The 26,908-nt window shown below is 39.0% G+C and overlaps 1 protein-coding gene and 1 non-coding gene across 2 annotated transcripts; one reads left to right on the top strand and one right to left on the bottom strand.

The window, feature by feature from the left end:
- The first annotated feature begins 757 nt into the window (after positions 1-757).
- Positions 758-24,974, top strand: si:ch73-127m5.1 (neurotrypsin). The gene is made up of 14 exons (XM_053639155.1): positions 758-1,043; positions 4,197-4,239; positions 10,910-11,152; positions 12,540-12,678; positions 12,894-13,072; positions 13,831-13,978; positions 14,493-14,671; positions 16,237-16,378; positions 18,046-18,257; positions 18,981-19,122; positions 19,311-19,592; positions 19,703-19,825; positions 21,262-21,542; positions 22,438-24,974. Exons 1-14 carry the CDS (start codon positions 972-974, stop codon positions 22,770-22,772), a joined length of 2,520 nt encoding a protein of 839 aa, XP_053495130.1. The 5' UTR covers positions 758-971; the 3' UTR covers positions 22,773-24,974.
- A 1,499-nt stretch (positions 24,975-26,473) lies between these two features.
- On the bottom strand, positions 26,474-26,545 carry trnap-ugg (transfer RNA proline (anticodon UGG)). The gene has a single exon. It is a non-coding gene; the product is annotated as a tRNA-Pro (tRNA).
- Between the last annotated feature and the right edge of the window lie 363 nt (positions 26,546-26,908).

The following is a 26,908-nucleotide window of genomic DNA, read 5'->3' on the forward strand; positions in this document are numbered from 1 at the left end:
AGGTGGACAGACTACAACAGATTCCACTCCTGTCTGACAACAGCAGGAATCTGAGGCTACAGTGGGCGCATGCGCACCGACAACTGGATTAAAAAAAAACGTCACCTGGTTTTTCCCCAAAATTCATCTGTCCAGTTTAGGTGAACCCACACCCACTGTAAGGCTAAAAGATTACTGTTTTTAACTGACATTTGGAGTCCAATGTGATTTCATTTAATTCAGTTGACCTTAGTTACTAGGCCTCTGTGTAAACTGTATTCTGTAGGAGTAAAAGACCTATCAGAGGCGTGATTTGGGATTAGACTTTTATTTAGAGTTAAAAGTGAGGAAAAATACAATTCTATCAATCATATAGCTCAGCCTTGTTGGTTTATTAATCGTGTTCATTGCCTAACAGTGACACTGGTATACCAATAGCACTTAAACTGACTACAAATATTGAACAATCTTTATACATTTATGGGCTGTTTTAGTCGTGATCATGGAGATGTTATCGTATTTTTAAAAACATTAATTTATTTATGTATTTATTTATCTAATTAAAAACGAAAGCACGAGGGAGGCAGCCTCACCCAGATTTTTTTCTGGCTGCTGCGGGCGGTCACGCACACAGCGCGCTGTGCGTAATCTGGACATTCTGAGCGGTGTGTGTGTGTGTGTGTGTGTGTACATTACGCGTGACACTACACATCAGCGATCAGCCATCAGGCATTAACCTGCTGCAGGAGGGGGGTGAGAAGGAGCACAGAGGGTGTGTGTGTGTGTGTGGATGAGAAAGGAGGGATCCAGGAGTCCCTCTCTCCCCCCTGGAAAATTAACGGCTCTAAGCCGCGCCCACGAGCCGAGCCTCTCATAACGTTAGACGCAGAAGCTTGATCAGATCCACGCTGGCTCGGAGGTAAACCGAGCTTTCACTGCAGAAGTGTGCTGGAGAGCTGGACCATGCCTGCGCTTGGCGGTCAGAGATAGGGATGGAGTCGCGCCCGTGGGGGACCGTCGCCCTGATCAGCGCCTGCTGCTGCTGGCTGGCCGCGCTGGCTGAGGTAAGACTACACCTACAGCATCTCCTGCTCCGTAGGATGAACAGAAAACGGCATTTACACAACCTATAATTCAGACACTGACCGCTTTTTCATCTCTCTTGACGCATTGTGGCTGCACTTGGAACGAAAAGTGGATCTTTCATTCATCACACTGCAGCTTGTTACTGTATCCTGCTCTCATTGTTCAATAAAGCACCGGAATGGATTCAGGCGTCGCCGCCACCCCCTAGAACAGGAACAAGCGCTTTGGAGATAGGAAAAGTCGATTATATGACTCGGGGTTGTTTAGACAGCATGTGCACCAGCATCAGTGTTCCCTACATATTATTTCTGGTCATCAGAATTACGTTGGCTAAATGACTATAGAGTGCAGAGATTTAGTTGTCCTGTATTGTCCTATATTTAATGCATGTCCTCATGCAAAAATATCATGTAATAGCCTGAGGTTTGACTGCTTAAATACATTAGTTTTTGTTTCAATCTCAATTAGCTTAATAGGAATTTTCTATATGACACTGCAGGCTATGAAACCCTTGCAAAGATGACCCACATTCATATGGAGGCTAATGTTTTTAATGGGTGTGCTCAGGTATATTATGCTGCTATTGACAGAAAGACAGACAGAAGAGACAAAATAGACTGTATAGGCTACTATACTGGATTTTAATCACAAGAATTCTAGAGCATGCATATATTTGTTACCTAATTGATTGTAGGTAGAGGCTAAAATGTACAGGAAATGTCCATAATCGCAAATACATTTCTGCATATTCATGCACTACATATCACCGAGGTAAAATCTCAATCAACAAATGAAATCTCTGTATAATATGTAGTTCACTTCAGTTCCTAGACGACAAGGCATCTGTATCCAAACATCTGTTGTGGCGAAGAGATATTAATAAGTAATATACCTTCTGTGTAGTATTTTCTCAACATTGTGGTGATTCTACACTACTAACAAATGAATCTGGGGACCCCAGAGATGTTGCAATTCAGAGGATAGTCTTAATTATGCATCTTTACTATCTATTACTGTCAGTATTAAGAGTTTTGTCATTTATTTGATCAGAACAGAAAGCAATAATACTACAGCAGTGACATGTTTCATTTCATTTTAAAGGCTTTGTGCTTTCTGCCATTTTCAGAATTTTCATTCTTAATTTTCTAACGTTTTCTCATTGGTCTATTGTTTATATTCTTTGATTATATACTAAATATATCTATATAAGTATAACACTAAAGGATGCTGTAGAAGGTAAACTCTTACCACACCGCATGCTTTGGGTGACAATAAAATCAGAGTTACTGTGGTGTAAATTGCCACATCAGGAGCAGCCTGAGACACTGTTTTAATAAGAAGGTTTCTCCTTAGCTGTGTTTCCTTTGCTGTCAGGATGTACCACAGTTGGCATCGCCTGGTCTCAGCTGCTGCTTGAGTGGAAGATTGACAGATGCAATTATGGATTTAACTGACCGCAGTGTGTTGATATGAGCGCAAATATCACAGCTCATAACTGAGTCTTGTATCTGTATGTAACACAATTAGCTTGGTGGTACCTTGCTCAGTCCCTAGAGTACTTCAGCACTTGTAATTTAATCAAGTCATTCTCGTGTTTTGCTCTACAGACATGCAATCTAACGTGAAACTGCATGTTGGGTAAATTACTACGGAGTGGAGAGAATAAATACATTAAATTATGAAGAAGCCTTTGATTCTCTTTATATTAATGCAGTTGCTTGTAAAAAAACAGAATATCTAATGCGCTGTAGTGGACCTCTTAAATGTAGTGTATGTCTATGCCTTTGCTTCAGTTATAAACGAGGCCTCAGATAAGCCACATTATTGTCCAGCAAAAAATTAGACATTGAAGAGCGACCTTGTAAAGTGCCGCTCAAGGAAATTTCAAGAAATAATTTACGAACACCATGTCTTTGACCAAGGTCAGATTGGAGACCATGACTGAAACTAAGCCTTTAATTGCTTTTGTATTAGCTTTCTTATGTTCCACTGCCATTCAAATTCAGTGAAAATATCCTGCACAGATATTACAACCCGTGATAACTTTTATGTTCCATCTGTAACACTAAAAATTATTGAGTTGTCTGGCACAAATTTTTCAGATAAAAGTATTTTTTAAAAATTTCCACAAAACCAATATCACAAATATCAAAACTCAGGAAAGAAAATCATAAGAACTATGTATATGTGCCATCATTCCTTCAATTTCCTGCTTGAAATATCATGCTGGTTTTGTAGAAGTCATGTAGCCAGCATATGAGCTCAGTGTCACTGTTGAAGGAAACTAATGAAGCTAATCCTGCTAATCCTAAAGTGTGAGGTCAGGGCTGTGTGGATGTCTAGAACTTGACAGCTAAGCTCTTCAACTACTTCTATGGTGAGATTTCAAATCTCATGTGCAATTTGAGCCTACATCATTATTATATTTTGGGGGTATTTTAACTTGAATATCACATAAATGATGTGTATGCCGAAACTTTTTAGAGCACTCTGTCAATTTTATTTATGGACAAATGCGTCAGTGTCACCCATTTGTTATCTAATTCATCGCGGGTGTAAAGAGGGTTACTGAAAATTGAATGTGATGGTTAAATTTGATGATGGAGTTCAGACACAAAACGGATTGTGTACTGTGCTACAAACTACAGCCTACATTGAAACACTCGTAACCTCCAGAGACAGGAACAGGATAGTGAAACATATATTTGACACAGTCATCATATAGGTAGCTCAGTACGTCATAAGTATGTTTATTTAATTTAAGGAAAATACAACGAGATTAGACACAGAAATTATTCTGGCTGTTATATGACAATTACAGCACAGTACAAGAAAAAGCAGATATAAAATGTTTAAATATTTAAATATTTAAACAACATTAAATATTTAGCAGATATCATCTATTATCCTGTCTGTAGTTCTGCCATAAAGCCTCTCATGGCTGCTGCTGCTGAGCTGTGTGAGAGAGCGTGGGTAGAGACAGAACGCACTGCTGTTTAAATGTGTGTCACGTTTAAGAAGATACCGTAAAACTCTGTTTTTCTTGAAAAACAAGCACCAGCTCAGGCTGAACATCTCTTCATAATTTTGTCAGCTTCTGCATCTGAACATTTTGCATATCCTTTTTGCAGGTGATTGGTGATGATAGCTACCTGAATGCAGTTCAGAATACAGGTAAGTGTTATGACACTTGACAATTTTACAAAGCATTGAAAATGGATAATAGAACTACATGATGCACATAAGAATTGGGGATAAAATATCAAATAAGGCTGTGCATAATTCATTAATTAACTGTCCCCAGGGCTTTTAAATATGGCACATTCTTGCTATGATTCAGCTTGCTAGTAATAAGACGTCTGGCAGGTTGATGAAGGCAGCTGCCCCATGATGGTTTTTGATCTCATACTGATTCTTATCAGGCTTTTTCCTCTTTTGTTCTCTTGTACACCCCAACAGCATTAAATTACCCAGCATCAATCCCATAATGGTAATGACTCAGTGCTTTGAGGCAATTGCATCAGGACTGATAAACAGCACAGACAGGCTCAGCCAATCAGAGGGCTGCATGGGGTCTTTAGTAGATAGGACTCCGATTGAGCTATTTGTGCTTTGACAGTCATCTCTTTTCCAATAAAAAGATTCTTTCGATAGCTTTTGGTGAGACCTCAAGCATCAGATGTAAGTGGGCCCGCGTTAGGTAGTATTTTTTTTCTTTGTAATCGCATTTGCATGGCCAGAGTGTCATAGTGGAAGTTATTTCTTTAGTCTCAGAGGTGTGTGCAGGACTGATTTTTAATCAAACTCCTGTACACTAACTAAGGAATTCTGAATCTTGCTTATTCACCTCAAAATAGAAACAATTTAGTAATTTAATCCATCACGACTATGACCATGTTGAAACAGATACTGACGATGAATGAATGCAGTGAATGCAACATGCAGCACCTCACAAGCACCCAATATTCTCCAATGCTAGCCAACATGGCCTTTCTTTGTCCCACAAGCTTAATATCTGACCCCCTGCTCCAACGACTGGACCTGTGGGATCCCAGTTCCGGAGACCTCTAGTCTTAGTGACACAACCTTTTAGGCCCATTTACACTGGGACATTTTTCACTGCGTGAAAAACGGTCTGTTTAACACCCCAACGGCTGTCAATGAGAGTGTTCACACCCATGTGTAAAACGTGTGGCGTCAAAGCGTAAAATTTTATTGCTAATAAATCCCGCCTACAAACATAAACAAGGTATCCTTTGAAATATATATATATATATATATATATATATATATATATATATTTATATATATATATATATATATATATATATATATATATATATATATATATATGATAATTGTATATATATATATATATATATAAAGACATATAAGTGTATTTATTACGGATGTGATCCATTTAATTCTTTCAGTGTTGTTTTCTACACTAAATAGCATTGTTTGTTTCTTTGTCTCTTCCCTGCATATATGTAAATGATAATCCGCTGATTGATAATCCATTGTATTTATTTTGCACCTGGCATATATATGTAAGTATACAAGTATTCTTGACCTCTTATTCAAATAGCTATGTGTCCCATTATTGCATCCCTGTATTATCATATTGACCACAAAAAAAGACTATTCATATCCAACACTTCATCAATGTGCAGGAACATTAATATTTTTGGGCACAACAATAGTTGCCTTATACCCACCCCTGCAAAAAAAAAAAAAAAAACGATAGAAAAAATAATAAAAAATCTGGGTCTTCCCATAAGTATGTGAATGCTATTACTAGTACTTTAAGGATTTAGTTTAAATAAGTATTTGTTGCATTGGCCAAATCACCAAATACCTTACATTTCACAAAAGTGCATACGTGCTTTAGTTAGTTCTCACAAAGTGTGTGAAAGGCTTAAAGACGTAAATACTGGCTCTCTTCTTCTTCTCAGTGATAAACGGGTGTCAGAAACATAAAGTTGTACAGCACCATATTGTGTATCGGAGTATTTCTCTACTGTCAGGGAATGAATCTGCACTTTCATTCAGCGCATCGCCCGCGTTTAATGCCGCCGCGGTCACACTAGGCTTTAGCACTCCATTGACTTCCATTCAAACACATCCTAAAACAGCAGACCGGAAACGCAAGCTCATGCGTAGAACTTTTGTACTACGCCGCTACGAACTCTGACATGCGTAATCGTATCACGCGAAGACGTGTGACTGATAGAGTGTGACGTCACTGTGTGACCTTTTTAGTAAAAAAAAAAAATCGAGCTATCCTGTACTTTACAACACAGCTTTGAAAGATTATAAAAACTTTAAAAAAAGAGTCTGCCTGGTTTGTTGTGTCGTTGAAAATAGGAACAGATGATATAATGCGTGGGTGTGAACACAAAAAAACGTGACAAAAAACTGACCGTTTTCGCGCTTCGAAAAACATCCCGGTGTGAATGCTGCATATGCTGCATAGTTTTACATATAAAATGACATTGAGGCTTTGCAAAAAAGGAACACAGAAAAATAAATGTACCTGTCTCAATTATAGCTTGCACACCCAGTTGTCATGTGTGCAGATGTGTACATGAACTGTATCAAGAACTTATTGTGGAGGGGAAAATGGATTATTGGGGGGAAAGGGGATAAGAATTCCCAGTGCACAGCACTGAAAAGTAATGTGTCCCAGGACTCTGTACGGATGCTTTGTGTGAATTATATGATTTCTGCTGCCATTCGTTCTGCTCATGCTCACCCAGTAGCGCAGGAGAGGAGCATGAATAATCACCCACAGAGCACCAATCAAGAGCTCTTGCTTCTGCTTCCTTCTTTCCTTCCCCCCAGTGTGACTGTGCAATGCATTTTATACATCACCATCTTTTCGACAAAAATGCATAAAGAGACAACTGAAATAATGTCACTTTGATATTTTTTCCCCATTGAACTGATTCTGTTCTAATTGAATTTTTATTGTGTGGAAACTAAATAGGCTTTTGAGCTCAGATTGGATTGCATGTCTCTGACTATTTTAATATTTGACCAGAAAGAAAAGCAGGAAGGCTGCCTTAAATGCTACAGTCCCCTCCCCCTTGATGTTTCTTTGGCAGCCTTGGCTTCTGACAGCTTTGATATTCTGTCTCAGACCCCATATCCAATCTATGTGCATATTTCTGTTTACTCTGGTAAAAAAGTAATATCAAGTGAATAAGAATGTCACCACAGTAATGATAGGGATTAATGAACAGTGTGCAGGTCTGAGATATGAGTGATCTTGTGTGTTCGAATCTTTTGTGTTCAAGCGCTTGGTAGAAACTGATAGTACATGGGCAAATTAAACAGACGAGTATAGAATTTTACAACATAATTATAGTTTGCTACAAAATTAGTATTTTATTTGTATTTATTACATTTTGGCTGCAAATACATTAATCAGTACTGTAAAATTTCTCATTTCAGTACTGATATCACAAAATCCAGCAGAATGAAAAAGAAAACATGGTCCAGCCATTCACTGTGACAGTTCCAGGTTCACCAGATGGCTTTAATATATTTCAAGGCATATCATAATCACACTGTGTAGGAATATGCTGTTTATGTTATGTTGGCCTTTACCTAAATAGTAGACAGTTCTTAGTATTAGAAAAATAAAGAATTTTCAACACTATAGATTCCACCTCATATACATGTCATCTATTAGTTTTATTATATAGATTACAGCATCACACTGACATGTAGCTGAGAAGAAATATGTTCTTTTATTTATTTATTTTTTATGATGGTTAACTGGGTTACAAATATAGTAACAGTTGCAATCAAAATAATTCAACCCCCATTGCAAATCAGGTTTATTGTCAAAATGTACAGACTTTCATATGTTTGATATGATCAAATCAACCAAAACCAAAAAACTTCAAGTGATTTCCCCAAATTCAACTGAAAGTTTTATCCTATTTTCTTCTTAATTTATTTTTACCTTCTCTAGTTCATGTTATAGTAATATATGTGTTAAGATGATGTGTTCTTGTTAAGTTCTAAGCAGATTTGACAAACTATTTAAATCCATTTGCAATGAAAGTTGAACTTCCTGGGTCTGTGAGAAGACAGATTTTTTTTTTGTTTGTTTTCTTACAGCCACTTTATCTGCAGGTTTATTGCAATCCCCCTCCACACATCTTTATGTACTCAATTAAGTTGAAATACACAATGAATGATTTCCCCTGGGGTGACGCTGAAGTTAGCACAACTCATTTTGAAAGAGCTCTTAGTCATTCTGCCTTAATATCTCTAAATCAGCTATGCCTTAATTGCAGTTGGTCCATTTTTAAGCTTGAATGGGGGACCATTCATCTCCTTTCTGTTACACACAAACTCTCTCTCTCTCTCTCTCTCTCTCTCTCTCTCTCTCTCTCTCTCTCTCTCTCTCTCTCTCTCTCTCTTACATACATCACCCACCTCTTTGTGATGCATCCAGCCTGGCTCAGGATGTGACAAAGCATAGGCTGACTTGTCACTCCAACCTGTGATTAACAAAGTGTTTCTGTGTCAGTGATGAATTTTGGGAGATAATGCTGGAGCACCTTTAATATCTACAGTATACTGAAGTAGCAAGATGTATGAATGAAGAATTTGCTGAGTCATGGTGTTCTGGATTTGACTATTGAACGAATCATACGATTAGTGGGAGATTAACGAGTCCAGCAGATTGAATTCTCTCCAACCTTGACTGTATTTTCTTTCTCTCCTTCAAACGATGACACAATTTATGAAAGATGCCAAAAACCTCAGAACCTTCTATGGCATTTCTGAGACTTATGCTGACACCACACCGGTCGACCTTGATTCCAGACAGAAGGAAACGCTGCAAGAGCAAATACTTGAGTTTCAGAGACTTTTGAGTCCTGCAGTCTGGCGATATACATGAGATTTAAGAAATAATAAGCTGTCAGCATGCATTTTGTTATGCTAAAATTATTTATTACTGCAACACTGTGCTTCAATATCATACATTAAACATATCCACCATCAAATCATTTTACTCGCTCGTAAGCTGCTAGCTGCTCTTTGACGTCTATCTAATTAAATCCTCTTATCACTTTGAACCTGAGACACATGAGAGATGATTCTTAGTGATGTTTGACTTCAGCTGGCCTAAAATGCCCTCAAATGACATCACTATTGTGGTTGTGGTAACATATAACTTGAATTCACAATCTTGTGTATTTGACTTTTAGCATAATTATTTTCTTCTTGTCAAATCACCATTAGGTGGCTAGTTTGATGCAGTGATAGGCTTTGATAATGATATGCTAGGAAAATGTATTTTCAGCCTACCTGTGGAGAAATTCAGGGGTTTTGACTGTTGAAGGATCAGAATGACTGTTGAATGATCTGAACAGTTTGTTGGAGGAAAGAAGCTCTGCAGTGACTGAAATTTCACAGCCCATATGGTACAAGGAAGTGTCTTCAGGAGGGGTTTCCATTCCACACAGCATGTGAATGTTCACTCCCTGTTATTTTTACCATGTGTGCTGTAGTGTATAGATCATATATTGAAACAGTCAGACATACAAACACACAGTGGTCAAGTAATACAATTCAGTTAAATAACCTCAAAGTCATATATTCTCAGTGAGTCCATTTACCTAAAGTTCCTCATTTTAAATGAACTAACCTGATTCTTCATTGCCCAGTGACCTACTTAACAGGAAAAACATTCTATGTACCTGTTAAGGTTAGTCGGAACACTCTTCCACCATCTTGATGATTTGAAAATGGGCCGATTTCTGGAACATTCTGGACCAGATCCTTCTGTAATCCTGCTCTTCTTTGCTGTGAGCAGGGCAGGAGAACGGCCCAGTTGTTGCCGGCCCACTCTCTTGTCCTCTCTTCCCTCTCCAAGTTTGGGGCTGAAAAATCAGAATGCAGAATGGGTTTTGAGAAGACATGAGAGCCAAGGCAAGTGTTCATGGGAGATAAACACAGCAGTGCTGTAGTGCATGCATCTCTTCCAATATGCTGTTGGCCATGAAACCTGCTAGACTTGGACTTGTGCAACTTTACACAAAAAGCCTCTCTTCCTCTTCTTATTGCTGAGATTATTCCCGACTTAAAGGATGGTGAATAAGAACTAGTCTCATATATTAATTAATTTGCGTAATTAATATGCAAGGTGTCCAAAAACTCAGGAACCATTAAGAGTAAAACTATATATAGTTAACTGTGTATTTATTATTTACAACATATGCTCTACATATGCTCTATGCGTTTTCAGCTGCTGTACCATGTTTTTTGCAGATTTTGCTCAATATATTTATATCGACATATTTCGTCAACATGTTCCCATAGGCTTTTCAGACACCCTGCATCCTATATCACATATTTATTCATTCATTCATCTTCAGTAACCACTTTATCCTGGTCAGGGTCATGGTGCATCTGGATCCTATCCTGTAGGCGCAAGGAGGGAATATATCTGAGATACCAATTCATTGCAGGGCACTAATACACACAAATATTTGCACCTTGGTGCAATTTAGACTAGCCAGTTCACATACATGCATGTTTTTGGAAAGTGAGAAAAAACTGAGAATCCAGGGGAAACACATGTGAATACAGGGAGAACATGAGAAATTCTGGACAGACAGTAACCTGAGCTCAAGATCGTGACATTGATGCTACCCGCTGCCACCATGCAGCTGCGTCTCATATAAACACAACCTTTAAATTTCATATTTGCCTTAAGGTTAAAGGATTCCAGAAATATCTTGTATGTGTCTCTTTAGTTAGTTCACATGCAAGAATTACAGTATACAACCAACCTCTGGTTTTCTCCTTTATTTTGCAGTCCCTCTCTCCTGTTCGGAAGGTTTTACTGAGTTGGGCTACTACAATGGCACAGTATCTCAGACGGATTCAGGGTCACCATGCCTGAAGTGGACAGAGTTTCCTGATTATGTGCAGCAGTACCCTGGCCGTGGCCTGGGAGAGCACAATTACTGCAGAAACCCTGACCGTGAATCCAACCCCTGGTGCTTTTTCAGACAGAGCTCCGGTGCCATTGGCTGGGCTTACTGTGACTGCCACCAGGGTAAGATAGACTGTCCTACTCCATCACCATCACCATTCTATCATAATGATACAGTGATGTTCATTTCCATATGCCCTTCATCTACCAGCACTTCCCAGAAATATCACTACTCCCTAACGTAGAAATAGAAACAGTAAAACATAGGCACTGTACAAACATAAATTACAATATTTAACAAAAATAAAGCAAATATCTCTCCATTGAAAGCAAAAATCTCTCCATTGACAATAAATTATATTAATTAAAATTATAAGTAAGCCTCATCCAGGGTGTTTTTGTTGTTGCTTTTTTCAGTTCAATCATATTTTTCCTTTTCAAAACCTGTCTGTGTGCATGGTCTGTATGTAACTTTCCCCACAAAGATTTAACCTCTTACATATATTGTTAAACATCTATGAGTAATACAGTTTATGTATATATTATTATAATATATTTTGAATGTTTACATTTCAGTGTTTAAGAACAAGTTCAACTAACATTTATTGTTTATTGCTTTCTAGCAGTTTACCTGCAGCCAACAATACAGTGTCTCACAGCCTAAATACCACAGTAATAAAATGACTGAAATGAAACCTGCAGACTTGTGTGATATTGAATTTACCTACTTGCAATTTACCATTAAAAAACATAACGATTAACAATTTAATCGTCCAGAACCGATAGCCCAATAAAGCATTTCCACCGTTGCAGGTTTGACACAGTGGGGAACTGCTTACCAGCCGCGCCACCAGTTGTAGATGGTGGATTTTAGATGACAATACAGAGTAAATAGTAAAAAACATACCAGTACATTTTTTTATATAATCCTTTTACAAATCAGTTGTCTAACATCACATGGCTGACATTTTCTGTTGATCTGCTCCTGCTCAAAGTGTTTGAACATGTCTGAGTTCTGACGAGCTCAGGAGAGAACATACCATTATAATCATTTAATTTAATCATTTCCACAATAATCATTTCCATTAAGATTATTTGCAAAGACATTTCACTGTAGGCTTATATTGCACTAGCCTACCTCCAGTACATATTTCACCTTATCAACTAAAATATTAAATAAGTCTACATCTGCTCTTCACAAGAACTTATCAGAATAGAAAGGCTTCATAATGCGAAACAATGCAAACTGAACTGCTCTTGAGAGATGTACTATTTTTGGCAAATAAGCAAATCTATGACCTTTTAAGAAGTGCTGTTTGATAAGTTAGTCAAGGGTGCTAATGGAGTGACCGTGTTATAGGACAATTTGCAAAGCAGTGCATGAGTCATTTTTATTTATTGTCAGACACATAAATGTTTGAATACTCTCTCTCATGCTCCCTCTCACTCACTCGATCTCTCTCTCTCTCTCTCTCTCTCTCTCTCTCTCTCTCTCTCTCTGTATGTTTAGGTGCAGTCAGGCTGGTTGGGGGCTCCTCTTCTAAGAGTGGTCGTCTCGAGGTGTACTTGAATGGCCAGTGGGGATCTGTGTGTGACACTCACTGGACTGACCGAGATGCCAGTGTGGTCTGCAGGCAGCTTGGTCTGGGGTATGATGGCCAAATGAATATAATCTGTGATTAGTTTTACTATCAGTGTTTATGAGATGGTATTGTTGATATTTCAGATTCTCTTTGCATTTCTTCACTGCCATTCCCTTGCTGTCAATATACATGGGAAGTATGAATAAATGCATATGTATTTAGTGTATATTTTTGATGTCCCTTTGCAAAGACATGTATGCATCATGTCCTTATACCTTCAGTGAGATTGGCACTGCGCTTCAGCACTCCTACTTTGGTCCTGGTTCTGGCCTCTTCCACTACACGCGCCTTGGCTGCCGTGGCAACGAAAGCTCTCTCCTGGAGTGCCGGAGCAGGAAGTTTGTAACCAACGACTGTAACCATGGCAATGAAGCCGGGGTGTTGTGTGCCCCACCTGAAGGTCAGGAGGTTTTCAGTGAGATTCTTGATGCTGTGACCTTTTGAGTGACAGGCACAAAGCAGCCTCCTACACACAAATACTTACAAGAAGAGCTTTGTTTTGAGTGAGTGCAAAAAGTGTGTGCATCTGGGTAGAAGGAGGGAGAAACATGGAATGAAGGACAAGAAGTAGGTGGAGGAGAGGATTAATAAGAATCTGCCATTGTCTTTCATGCGGTTTAGGTTTCCTTCAAATAAGACGGTGTACTTTGTGCTTAAATAACATCATTATAGGATGTCTTTGAGTTGTTTTAGTTATACTGTAGTGAAATAATAGAGATGTTAAAGGAAAAATAAAGGGATGATATGAAAAGAGAATGAGACACAAGAAATACTAGATGATGTACTAAGAGTGTTAGATAGATAGATAGATAGATAGATAGATAGATAGATAGACAGACAGACAGACAGATGACAGACAGACAGATGATAGACAATGTAAAGATTGCCAAGCACTGGCTTATGAATACCTGGCTACCTGCTGTGAGGATATAGAGACAGATATACTTGATTATCACCTCCTGTGCTTGTTAGTGAAACATGCTTGTTAGGCACAGAAGTGAAAATAAGACCTTATCACTGATTTAACAGACAGGCCATTAAAATTACCTGCAAGCTTTTATGTATTGACCATTTTCAGAAATCAGACTATAAATGCTTGAATCTTTTATCACCATGTTATTGAGCACTGATGTTAGCACATTTTACTTTTTAAATCAGGTACTGGCCCCCCTCTCAGATTGGTGGGAGGGGAGGAGGACTTTGAGGGGAGGGTGGAGATTTATCACAATGGCCTCTGGGGAACCATATGTGACGACCAGTGGGACGACATGGATGCTGAGGTTGTTTGCAGACAGCTTGGACTCGGGTGAGTTCAGGTGCTCACATTAGATGCAGTACATTACCCATTATGTTTCGGGTCCTGTGAGAACAACAACAGTCTGTGGACCTTTAACTGCTTTTTTGGAAAGAGTCTTAAAAATCCTCCAATGAAGCACTGCTTATGACCTTCACAACACTCAGAACTCAGAATTTTTCCCTGCAAGTGCTCCCTTTTTTCAGTGTGTGTGTGTGTGTGTGTGTGTGTGTGTGTGTGTGTTTGAACATCTAAGAAAGTACCATGCGACTGAATAATTGATATCATGCTGTGGTATTTTTAATGTTATAGAGCCTTGGTTTTGTTGTAGTAGTAGTAAGAATACAGTGCTTTTAGATGGCACAGAGTCAAATTAGTGCTCTAAACTTTGTTAGTTGATGGCACCTTAAACAGCATATTGTTTAGAATGTATGCTTTATACCAAAATACCAATTTTGTTTTAATATTAAGAATGTTAACCCTGGATAACATCTATTTATATTTATGTGTGGGGTTTATTTCTCAGGGGCATTCCGAAGGCCTGGTCATGGGCTCATTTTGGACAGGGCAGAGGACCGATCCAGCTGGATGCTGTGCAGTGCACAGGGAATGAGCTCTCACTGGATGAGTGCCCTCACAGTGGCTGGGAACAACACAACTGTGACCACATGGAGGATGCTGGAGTGTCATGCAACCCTTATACCGGTTAGAATGCACACACACACACACACACACACACACACACACTGGCACAGACACACGCGTTCTCTTATTCATTGTTTAACTCAGCTACACTGTCTTTTACAGTCATGTATATTGAATATAATAGTTGTTATTAGGTTCATGTGTTGACTTTGTAGGTATACAGTTACTGACTGTAGCTCATCTGTTGATTTGCAAACTTTGTCAACCACTCTTTATCTCTAATGTGTTCACGTTCATACATTTTTAATTATAATTTTTTTTGTGAAGGAAATTCACAAAACCTGACAAATCTTTTATTTGGAGTCTATAAAATCAGTAAACATTAAATAAATATGCAATATAAAATGACAATAAATAATTACATTTTCAATAATAAGATCATTTAGACCACACTAAAGTTCCTTTAACAATGACAAGCACAGCTTCAAATGTTTTGGCCATTTATGAGTATTTTATATTTATAAAAAGGTCAACTCAAATTAACATGATTTCAAATCAGAATGGAGCGCTGCAAGAAAATGTTTGCATACCCATACCTGTATATAATTCAAAGACAAAAAAAAAGCTTTTCCAAACAGCTAGAAAACTAAAAATACAAGGTTCTTAAAATGTGCCACAGAGATTCATTTGTTCTTTTATTGTGCCATTTTATATTTCTTTGGCGACCTGAATGACAATTTTGCGTTTGAAAACTTTGTTTCTCCCTAAATATGTATTTTCTGGTTTAATAAATAAATAAATAAATAAATAAATAACTTCAGGGATGTGCTCATAGGATTATATAACACCTTCGTACGCCATTTCTGACAACGGATATAACCTACCAGACCATTCATAAAGGCTTATTCCAAAAGGTGTAAAATTGTTCAAGCAGAAATATTGTATGTACTTTACTAAAGGGCCAGATGAAATATACATAGCTCTCTTTAGATGGCACTGGCATAGCAATTGTATAAGCAGAAATAAACATTGCTCAGTTGATCAAAACCTTCACTATGGAACAGTATTATACTGTACAGATACTGTAGAGCTTCTTTTGAATGTTTACTCACTTAGCAAGCTTTGCCACATCATTGACAAACCAGAACTAGACTGAGCTACGAAGTTAGTGATCATTATGTTTTGATGTAAATTAACCCATAAAAGTGTCATGAAAACGTATGTCAAGAAGAATCTTGACCTAGGTGTTATGCCAAATTGACATAAAATGTTTTTTTTTTCTTTTTCTTTTAATGCCTAGTGGAATAGACTTTTAGAAATGAAGTGCTTTTGTAGATGTCATGTAGCTCTAACTACACCTTGAAGTAAAATGTTACCCTTTTTCATGTAAAGAGCTTTGAAGACAGAGTGGAATGGTATAATGACTGCTGGTAAAATTGTCATTTATGCATATTATTACTTTTTTTTTTTGCAAAATGAACAGCCTTTGGACAAAAAAAAGGCATGTGAAAGTGAATAAGTATTGAAGATTGTAGGTTTTTATTTGCTTAGGCACAATGCATATGTGGCACTCTAGAGAACAGCAGTGGAGGTGGAACCGTCTGCTGGATTGGTGTGTGTTACAGATGGAGTGGTGAGACTGGTAGATGGAGACAACCCGTGGGAGGGCCGTCTGGAGGTGTATCACTCTGGAGACTGGGGCACAGTCTGTGATGACAACTGGACTGAGCATCATGCACAGGTGGTGTGCAGACAGCTGGGATTCAGGTACTACTTTTGAATGCTCGCATTATTACTATGGATGGTTTGAGCAATAATCTGTTACAGACACACTTAGTACATTCTGTCACAGCCCTTCATTCAAGTGTACTACAAATTGGAGAGTGGTGCAATTCGAGAAACGTGTTAAGTATACTTACAGTAAAATCTATTACCATAAATTCAAGTCTTTTTAATAGTAGATCCATATTAAATGATTTATTGAGTTTAGGTTTTAATCCAGTATACACTATGCTCAGAGTTTAGTTATATCTGGGATTATCAGGTGATAAGATAATTCAGTTCTTAAATGTCTCAGTTGGGTTCAGCCTATCCTTAGGAAATCTTCAGTTCAGGAGTTATAACACGGAAAATGATTCTCAAAAAGTTTTAAAAGATGCCTTGTGTGTGTTGGAAAAAGCACCCTCACCCTTCTAGATTAGTAGCCTCTGTGTGGCTTTGAGATGCTTTTTGTATCTTCACGTGATCTTATAATGTACTTTCAAGTATAATTACATGAATACTCATATGGCTAGTGTACTAAAACAAACTCAAAACATGTAAATTTACATATGTGGTTTAACTTAGTCAAAAGCAAGTATTACACCAGCACATGGATGATATATAAAGTTACATACTATTGCCCTTTGTTGCTAAAGTATTCTGTATTTTCATTAGTACACCAGGTGAATCTACAAAATCTAAGAAAAATTAGTTAGTTAGTTACAGTCACATTTATATAGCGCTTTTCTAGACACTCAAAGTTTTTTAATAGAATGGGGGGTCTCCTCAACCACCACTAGTGTGTAGCATCCACCTAGATGATGCGACGGCAGCCATAGTGCACCAGAACACCCACCACACACCAGCTATTAGTGGAGAGGAGAGAGTGATGTAGCCAGTTCAGAAATGGGGATTATTAGGGGGCCATGATAGAGAAGGGCCAATGGGGGAATTTTGCCAGGACACTAGGGTATACCCCTACTCTTTTACTATAAGTGTCCTGGGATTTTTAATGACCACAGAGAGTCAGGCCCTTGGTTTAACGTCTCATCCAAAAGACAGTGCTGTTTTCACAGTATGGTGTCCCCATCACTATACTGGGGTATTAGGCCCCACACAGACCACAGGGAGAGCACCCCCTACTGGCCTTCTTATACCACTTCCAGCAGCAACCTTAGTTTTCCCCAGGAGGTCTCCCATCCAGGTACTGGCCAGACTCAGCCCTGCTTAGCACAAGTGGGAAACCAGGCGAGAAGTGCAGGGAGATATGGCTCTGGCAAATAATTTTTTTAATTATTCAAATTATTTTAATAGAATGAATTCTCACTATAGAAAGAAAACATTTTGAGATATTAGCAAGATTGCTGTCAAATAAATTATGCTTTCATTGTTAATAATTAATGAAAGCCAGTAGGGGACAGTTAGCATTAGGAAAATGAGCAAACACTAACTGTTCCTAATTGATTTTTTTTAGCTAAAGTGTTTATTTGACACAGAGAGTGCAATGAATCCTGGTTAATATATTTAACACTTTTGTTAATATAATAGTGTTATATAATAGTTTTCAGTAGTGTAAAAGCTAAGTGTGTGTGTGTGTGTGTGTGTGTGTGTGTGTGTGTGTGTGTGTGTGTGTGTGTGTGTGTGTGTGTGTGTGTGTGTGTGTGTGTGTGCAGGGGAAGTGCAGAGGTGGCTCCTGCTGGGGCGTTTGGTGAGGGAACAGGCATGATCCTGATGGATGATGTGCAGTGTGAGGGAACTGAGTCCTCACTGTTGGAGTGCAAACACAGTGTGTGGGGTCGACATGACTGCTCTCACAGCGAGGACGTTGGCATACGGTGTCATAGAGCAGAGACTAACGACGTTCCACTTGCCCCAGAAACAACAGGTCAGATACTGACAGTAAATCAGTCATACAGTCTGTAAGCCAAGCATTCATTTCATTTGTTTGTGTGTGTGTGTGTGTGTGTGGAAGGGGGTGGGAGAAAAGGTTTGGCTGATAGATATCAGTATTTGCACCTTTCTGTCCACCATTAAAATTCAGTATGGATCTAAATGTCACTTGTTGACTGCAGCCCAAAGGGCAGAATAAATACATTCCTGTATCACACATTCTGCTGTCAGTAAAGATTTCTATTTGAATTTCAATAAAGCAATTTGTAGTCCTTCAGGATCACAGCCTTCTGGCTGACATTTCACTGTCACAACATTGTCATTTGCAGTTTTTACAGTCATTCAACCTGACTCCTTCATCAGATCTTTGGGACATTTGTTTTTTCCCCATCATTAAGATTTCAGCTAAGCATCCCCACTTTAATCTGTTTTCATCAGATTTACTGTTGTACAGCAATCGGCATAAATTTTAGTTGCAAAATATGTGTGAAAATGCAGGCTGCATCTGGAAGGAAACTGCCTGGAGGCACTCTCAGAATTTCTTAATTCAAATCTTTTTTTCCCCCTAGTTCATGATTGCACTTTGTTTTGCTCTGCATCTCACTTCATATCCCACGAAGTCTTATGGGGGGACTGTGCTCACAAGGAGAAAATAAACTGGTTGATATAAGAGCCATTTTCCTCAGTGCGACTCCTGATTGGGTTATGGTGCTCTCAGGTCCTCTGGTGCGGCTGGCAGGTGGGGACGGCAGGAAGGAGGGCAGAGTGGAGATATTCTTGAATGGAGAGTGGGGCAGTGTCTGTGATCACGGATGGAATGATGTCAATGCTGCTGTCGTCTGTAGACAGCTTGAGTTCACGTAAGGATCAGCTTTTCGTTGATAAGATTATCACGAGTGCATATGAAAGTAGTATAAAAACTGCTTATGTTGATTGGAGACATATTTGGCTGTTTTGGATGTCTACAGTGTGCTGTTTCAGGCCTGGAATTGTCAATACATATAACTTCATTCCTGAATTCAGCCTGTCTTGCTTTCTCCTGTTGCAGTGGAGTGTCTAAGGCTCGGCCAATGGGCTACTTTGGCTCTGGGAAAGGCCAGATCCATTTGGCCAACGTGAGGTGCACAGGCAAAGAGTCTTTCCTGGGAGAATGTCCTGCTAAACGGCTAGACAGCCATGTGTGTAAGCATGGCCAGGATGCAGGTGTGGTGTGTGGATATGTTCCAGAGCCAGAGGCAGACATCGCTATAGTGGGGACCCATACCTGCGGCATGAGGGGAGGGGCTGAAAGACGCAGCAAGAGGATTGTTGGCGGGAACAAATCTCTCAAGTGATTGAGCACATTTGCATTGTTTTTGTTGCTGGCTTCATTTTTCATTTTGGTTTCAATGCTGCTTATTTTATTAACCCATCTTTGTTGTTTTGTCGGTATGCTGTCAGGGGAGACTGGCCATGGCAGGCATCACTGTGGCTCAGATCTCAGTCAAGAGGATCACAGCCCTTGTGTGGAGCCACTCTCATCAACTCCTGCTGGATTCTCACTGCAGCGCACTGTTTCAAACGGTGAGAGTGACACCTGCTGGACACAAGCTGTGCTAGCTTAAGTCTCAGCTATCCTGCATATGACACAAAGTGTGTAGAAGTTGTGTAGAAACGAGAACAGATTTAAATATACTTTGTACAGTATGCACAAATCTGTATCCAATTCATAAAACTGCCTTAAAACAAAACGAGCTATGACTTGAGCAAGTTCATGAATCAGCCATGTGGATGCAACCCACTACCCACAACTGTTCACTTTTTTAGCGGCCCAGTCCTGGAATTGGCCGGAGAGATGGAAGAAGAGGAGGCAGGACACACACACACACACACACACACACACACACATACAGTCCTGGTAGTGGCCAAAGAGGTGGAAGAAGAGGAGGCAGGACACACACACACACACACACACACACACACACACACACACACACACATAATAACACACACTCTCTCTCTACACACACTTTCTCTTCTGTTCTGTTCCATAGTCTATACTTTTGTTCTCTGTTGTCTTGTTTAAATGCAGATACTGACAAGTTTGTGTCGTTAACATGTTGTGAAAATTAAGTAAGACAGCTGTTGGGAAAATGTTTGTTTTTTGGTGTGTGTGTGTGTGTGTGCATGTGTCCGGCCTCCTCTTCTTCCCCCTCTTCGGCCACCTCCAGGACTGTGTGTGTGTGTGTGTGTGTGTGTGAGAGAGAGAGAGAGAGAGAGAGAGATGACAGGTTCTGTGTTATTATACCCATCACAGGATTGGGATATGTTGCTTCATCTTGAACCCAGGGTTTTTATCATAGAAACAGAACAGACAGACTTTTAAGGAGAGATGTTACTTTCGGTTCTCCATGTAGTCCCAGATTCAGGATTTTCCCTTCATTTTAATCAGATACAAAGTAACTAGTAACATTCTACTTGAATCGTCTCATTGCATACTTTATTACTCTTACTCAAGTAATTATTAACATTATTACTTATACTGTTACTTGAGTAATTAGTTTACTTGTACATGTTTTTTTTTCACTTCTCTACCCACTTCTGTGCAGTTTACCCTCATATACATCTAATTTACATGAAACAAATTCTAATTTATGATGATGTTTCGATCATGTTTCAATAATGAACCAATAAACAGGAAATCTATTAAATACTACTAAATTTACTTCACTGGAATTATTTATGACATGCAAATGCCAGATGTCATACTAGATTACTGATGAAAGTACTTTACTTACTCTATAACCCTATACGTGGATTTAAATTGTTTAAATTGTTCAAAGCACTTCAAGAGATTCATTTTAATCTGTGTAAAGTAAATGGTTAGTGTAAATGTAAATTGTCTCTACAAACCACATTTGACAACCAAAACTGGATTGTAAATAAAGTTAAGTGTAAATGTGGTTAAGATTCCCCCTCTCTTTCTCTCTCTCTGTCTCTCCATTTCTTTTCTTTCCCAGGTTTGGCTCTGATGCGTCTCGGTATGTGGTGAAGCTGGGTGACTATCACACCGAGGAGCAGGATGACTTTGAGCGTGTGCTCATTCCGGATCATGTGGAGGTGCACAAGAAGTACAGCAGTGAGAGCTGGGAGCATGATGTTGCTCTGATTCGGCTTAAGGGAGCTGAGGGGAAGTGTGTGTCCTTCAACCCTCACACTAATGCAGCTTGTCTGCCTGCACCTGGCAGCAAGTGGGGCAAGAGACCTGCTTCATGTGTCATCACTGGCTGGGGCATGTCAGGTGGGATATGCTTCACACTGCTTTCGCCATACAGTATAAAGAATCAGTTTGTCATTTTTTTAAAAAAACTCCTGGCTGGGTGTGAGACAAATTGCATTTAAAAACAATGTAAGTCTTTCCTTTCCTCTTTTTTTTAAAAAACTGTTTATGCCTTGTTATTTTTCTCTTAAGGAAAATGGAACAGATGAGCTGGGCCCCAATCTTTTTACATTTACATTTATGCCATTTTGGCAGATCCCCTTATACAGAGCGACTTATATTTATCTCATTTATACAACTGAGCAGTTGAGGGTTAAGGGCCTTGCTCAAGAGCCCAGCACTAGCACCTTGATCACTTAATGAATATGAGATAACATGGCATATGTCTGATTTACTAATCATGACAATTACAAATGGATCTAATTTGTTTCGAATCCTTGAGCAAGACCATTAACCCTCAACGGCTCAATTTTAAGTTGCTTTGGATAAAAGCATCAGCCAAATGAATGTAAACGTAAAAATGTAATGTAAAGATACATTGCAAAGCAATATTGTACGTCAGTTTTTCGGCATGGTGGTGTAGCAGGTAGCATTGCCACCATACAACTCCAGGGTTTGATCCTGAGCTTGAGTTACTGTCTGTGCGGAGTCTTGCATATTCTCCTTTCGCCATTCCCGTGGGTTTCCTCCCACCTCCTAAAACATGCTGGAATGGCTATGCTAAATTGAAGGACTGGTGTCTCTTTCAGGTTGTATTTTTCCTTGTGCCTGGTGTTCCAAGAATAGGTTGAAGATGAATGAATAAATAAGTTTTTTCTATGGCATCTTTAAAATTATATGATTGTTTTAGGACTAGAAACACTTTTCACCATTGCAAAGTCCAAATTTAACAGTATTTCTTCTCTTTCTCTCTCAGACACTAATCGCCCTCATACCCTGCTACAGGCCTGGATTCCTCTCCTCCCCTCATGGCAGTGTAGGAAGCGATATGGTGAGCGCTTCACCAGTCATAGCATGCTCTGTGCTGGCAGCATGACCCCTGACCCACATCAACATGCTGACAGTTGTCAGGGGGACAGCGGTGGTCCTCTGGTGTGTCAGGGTGAGTCGGGCCGCTGGGTGCTCACAGGTGTCATCTCCTGGGGTCAGGGCTGCGGTGACCCGTCCTACCCAGGCGTGTATGCACGGGTCAGCCGCTATCTCCCCTGGATCGAGCAGGTGACACACAGCAGGGCTCCTCTCCAACACTGAACTACGACCTGACAAAGATCACCAGACTCTAGACATGGGAAAGAAGAGCCAGACAGTGTTGAGCACCATGTATTCCTCAATACTGCACTCTGCAATATCCCTGGATCCTATTCTGTTCTATCCTGTCTTATCTCTTCTTGCCTGGCATTGATCCTTAGCATTTAGAGATCTTGGTCCTTAACATTTAGTCTTTAGGTTTAACACTCTGGAAATCCAAGGTCATATTGAGTGATGTGATGTGAAATTTGAGGGATAGGTGTTCTTTATTTCTATGTTGTTGTGCCGGCCGGAGGCTGCAGTGCATGTTAATGTGTATATTATATTCAAAAGCCATTCAGTGCAGCCCCCAATTCCTCTGCATGATAGATAATGCACCACAGCTCACTGTGAGCTGGTTTATTTCTTTCTGTGGATATGTCTGTCCTGTACTGACAAAAGCAAATCTCTTTCTTAACCCTTTGGCTGATGATTACTGTTAACCCATTCGAAGATGTAAATTTATAGCTTATGATTATTCATTCATTCTTTAATAATCATTAAGATTACAATCAGTGTTGTGACATTCTTTTGTTTACTTGACTGACCATTAAATGTGTAGGTTGTTTTTATAAACAATGACATTAGATAAAGCCATTATGCCATCTTAAGTGGTTCAGAAACAAGCATTATACATCCACTAGGATCAAATAATGTTAATGAAGTGAAAACAACATATAATCTGGGATTGACACATTGTATTTCATTCCTAAAAGCTCCCAGAAACAACTCAGTATAAAATACATGTAATGTATTACTTTCTTAGACAGTAGAAAGTGTGTTTTAACTTTAATAGGGAATAGCCATACTTTATTTATGTGGTATTTATGCTTTTGTTTGTGATAGAATGATGACATTCCAAATGGCACTTCACCTGTTAGGGCAGAAAATGTAGTTTGTTTGTTTATTTTGTCACACAATTTCCCAGTTTCAGTATTGCCTTCAACCTGTAAGTGTTCATGTGCTAATTGTAAAGAAATTGGGAAAATGTTCATTTTTTTAGTTTGGGTAGAATCTCTTTACTTTGTCACATGCCATGATATTACTGTTTATCTGTATAGAGTGTGCATTATTCATCCAGTGGGTGGCAATATTGTGTTTTCTACAGGATTGGATTTAAGCTATATGGTAGGTCATGTAATGTCTTAGTCTTATAGAGTGTCCTTTGCTTTTAAGATTAGAAAAATTATCTGTGAATACAAAATCAAAAATTAAGGCACAAGATTTTGCTAAAAGTTGTTGCAGTGACATGGCACTTTTTTGCATTTACATAAATTAGGGGGGAAACATGAATACGAAGGGCTTTGTAAAATATTACTACTTATAATTGGCTCCATATTTACTGTAAATAAGGAGTTGAGTGACATTGTCTTAGATACACAAGCATTTCTTTGATTGGTAATTAATGTTTGGTGAATTTGACAAAGATCTCTGTAAATATTTCCATTAGGACAAATGTCAGACAGCAGGTATAATATTTCTTACAAATGATTAAATGTGAAGTCAGTGTTGTGTTACACTTTTCCTCTTGTACATCCATAAGGATGAGATTTGCCCATGGGCACATTTGAATCCTATAATATTATATACATAGATATATGTCCTTAAACTGTAATTTAACAACAGATGCCGCATAAACCCATTAACATAAAAATGCTAATCATTAAATCTGCCTTAGTATAAAGGTAAGATTATTTTACAGATTGGTCATTACAAATTAGTTCTAACACTCTGCAAAATTAATTATACCTTCCAAAAATTCAAGACTTTTGTCTCTGTAGGCCTGTGTATTGCCGCACCATTTAAACAGACATGTTTAAGATTCGATATCATGTCTTTAAGTAAGAGAACTGTGTAAATTTGAGTGGTTTCGTGTCCTCAGTTTAATGGTGGTGCCTACTCTAATCAGAATATGCCATGTGTTTGTGATCTGGCCTCCAGGAGCGTGTTGACCAGCACTAGGCCTTAAAAGTGTTATAAAGGACCATTAGCATCGTATCACATGATGGGGAAATGGGGTGATGATGTCAGTTGCATGTCATACAATCATTTGTTTGTATGTGATGAACAAATCATTCAGTCTTCTGTGAAATTTCTGCTAGCTCTGTAAAAAAAAATTCTATTTTATGTGTGACAGGTGCCAAAATAAAATTTCTTCTTGTTGCATTTTTGCAGTGTTTCTTGCTTGGATTAAATTAAAAAGACTGCTTGTAGGTGTATTATAGTAAGAGTTAACAGTGTGACAGCTGTACATGTAAAGAAAATGTATTATTGTTGTTGTTGAATCATTTAAAACTACTTTTGATTTATTTGTATTTGTGCCCACGCCTCCATTCAGAGACAAAAACCCTCCTTTAACGGGGGCAAACAAAAAATTTTTTACATAATGTTACAGTTGGACTTTTTTTTTTAACAGAAAACAATACTCAGTATGTCATTTGTTATTTATCTTTATTTTCTTGTTGAAACATGCCAGTAGTAAATATAACAGGATAGTAGGAACTGAACTGTCACTGCATTTATCAAAATTCTTCCACCACGAAAAAAAAACTGGGCTGGTCTTAGGCATTAAACTCGGGTTTTGTCACACTACTGTGATATTGCATTATATTTCACATTATTTAATTCATACTAAAACAGCTCGATGGTGCTGTTCAAAAAACACAAAAAAAAACTTTCTGCCTCCCTTTCTGGGTAGAATACACAAAATAAGAAAAGTTCGTTTCTGTGCTTCTTAACAGTTTGTGCTGTGGTGCTATGCGCCAACATTTACGTGATTCTTCTTCCCAGCGGTCAAAGACGATAGGCCGATCAGCTGAATAGTGGGTTGCGCCACCTAGTGTGCAGGCGTGAAATGCATCCTCGGTCAGCGCCACCTATCGTGCAGGTGTGAAGTAGCTGAAGGCGATCAGTCGTTTCGCGTTCAGATGTGAAAGCACCGTTTATCTGTGATCCACTTTGCTTTATCGCGTCACGCTCAGTGTGAAAAGGCCTTTAGACTGCTCGGCCATCATGACACAGGGTAATGGCTGTTTTTCCTTTTCCACCCAAACTGTTCACCGTAAAAGACATGGACTCATCAGGGATTTGAACCAGGGACCTCCTGCATCTGAAGCAAGAATAATACCCCCAGCCCAACTAGCCTTTTACAGGCACTGATTGCTCCTCTATTGTCTCACTGCAACCTGCAAATGTATGTCTACATTCTGTTGGAAAAGAGATAACTACAAACAGGGTTCTTGGTGACTGATTTAGTCTCAATGAGGGTTTTTTGTACTGAGAGATGGACAATTCCTGGTATGAGCCAAAGAACACAAAGGAAGTCAATATTAAGCAGCAGGAACTCTGACTTTATTTTGTCCTCATTATCTGTGTGCAAGATTTTTTTCTATATAGGACCAGGGTTGAAAATGATTTCTCCTGGATGGTGCATTCCCTGAAAAAGGACTGTTAATGTCACAAGATAGCATTTGACTAACAGTGATGGGAAGCTTGATGGTGGTGACTGGAGTAAAATGGCCCTCGGTTACAGAAGGTCAAGTTCACAGAAAAGCAAGGGCTCATATGGGATTTGAACCTTTTTGGACCTTTGGACCTTGAATCAAGTCGCCAGCAGGTCAGGGTTCCATTAGTATTTTCCACCCAAACTATTCACTGTTAAAAATGGGCTTGTCTGGGATTTGAACCCAGGACCTCTCACACCCAAAGCAAGAATCATACCCCTAGACCAACAAGCCAATTGCACTGTATGCTGTAAATGTATGTCTACATTCTGTTGGAAAGGAGCTATCCACAAACTGGTTTCTTGGTAACTGATTTACTCTCAATAAGGTTGTTTATACTGAGAGATGGACAATTCCTGGTACGAGCCAAAGAGCATAAAGGAAGTCAATATTATGCAGCAAGAACCCTGACTTTACTTTGTCCTCAAGATCTTTGTGCAAGATCCTACATTATTCCAATATTGGACCAGGGCTAAGGGGGCACCACGGCATAGCGGTTAGTACATTTGCCTCACACCTCCAGGATTTGGGACATGGAAGAAGGAATAGAAGCTGCCTTTGAGAGGAAGAGGCTGAAGTGCTCAGATCTTGTTGCTG

Source organism: Ictalurus furcatus, chromosome 13 (assembly GCF_023375685.1).
Source record: "Ictalurus furcatus strain D&B chromosome 13, Billie_1.0, whole genome shotgun sequence".
NCBI lineage: Eukaryota > Metazoa > Chordata > Actinopteri > Siluriformes > Ictaluridae > Ictalurus > Ictalurus furcatus.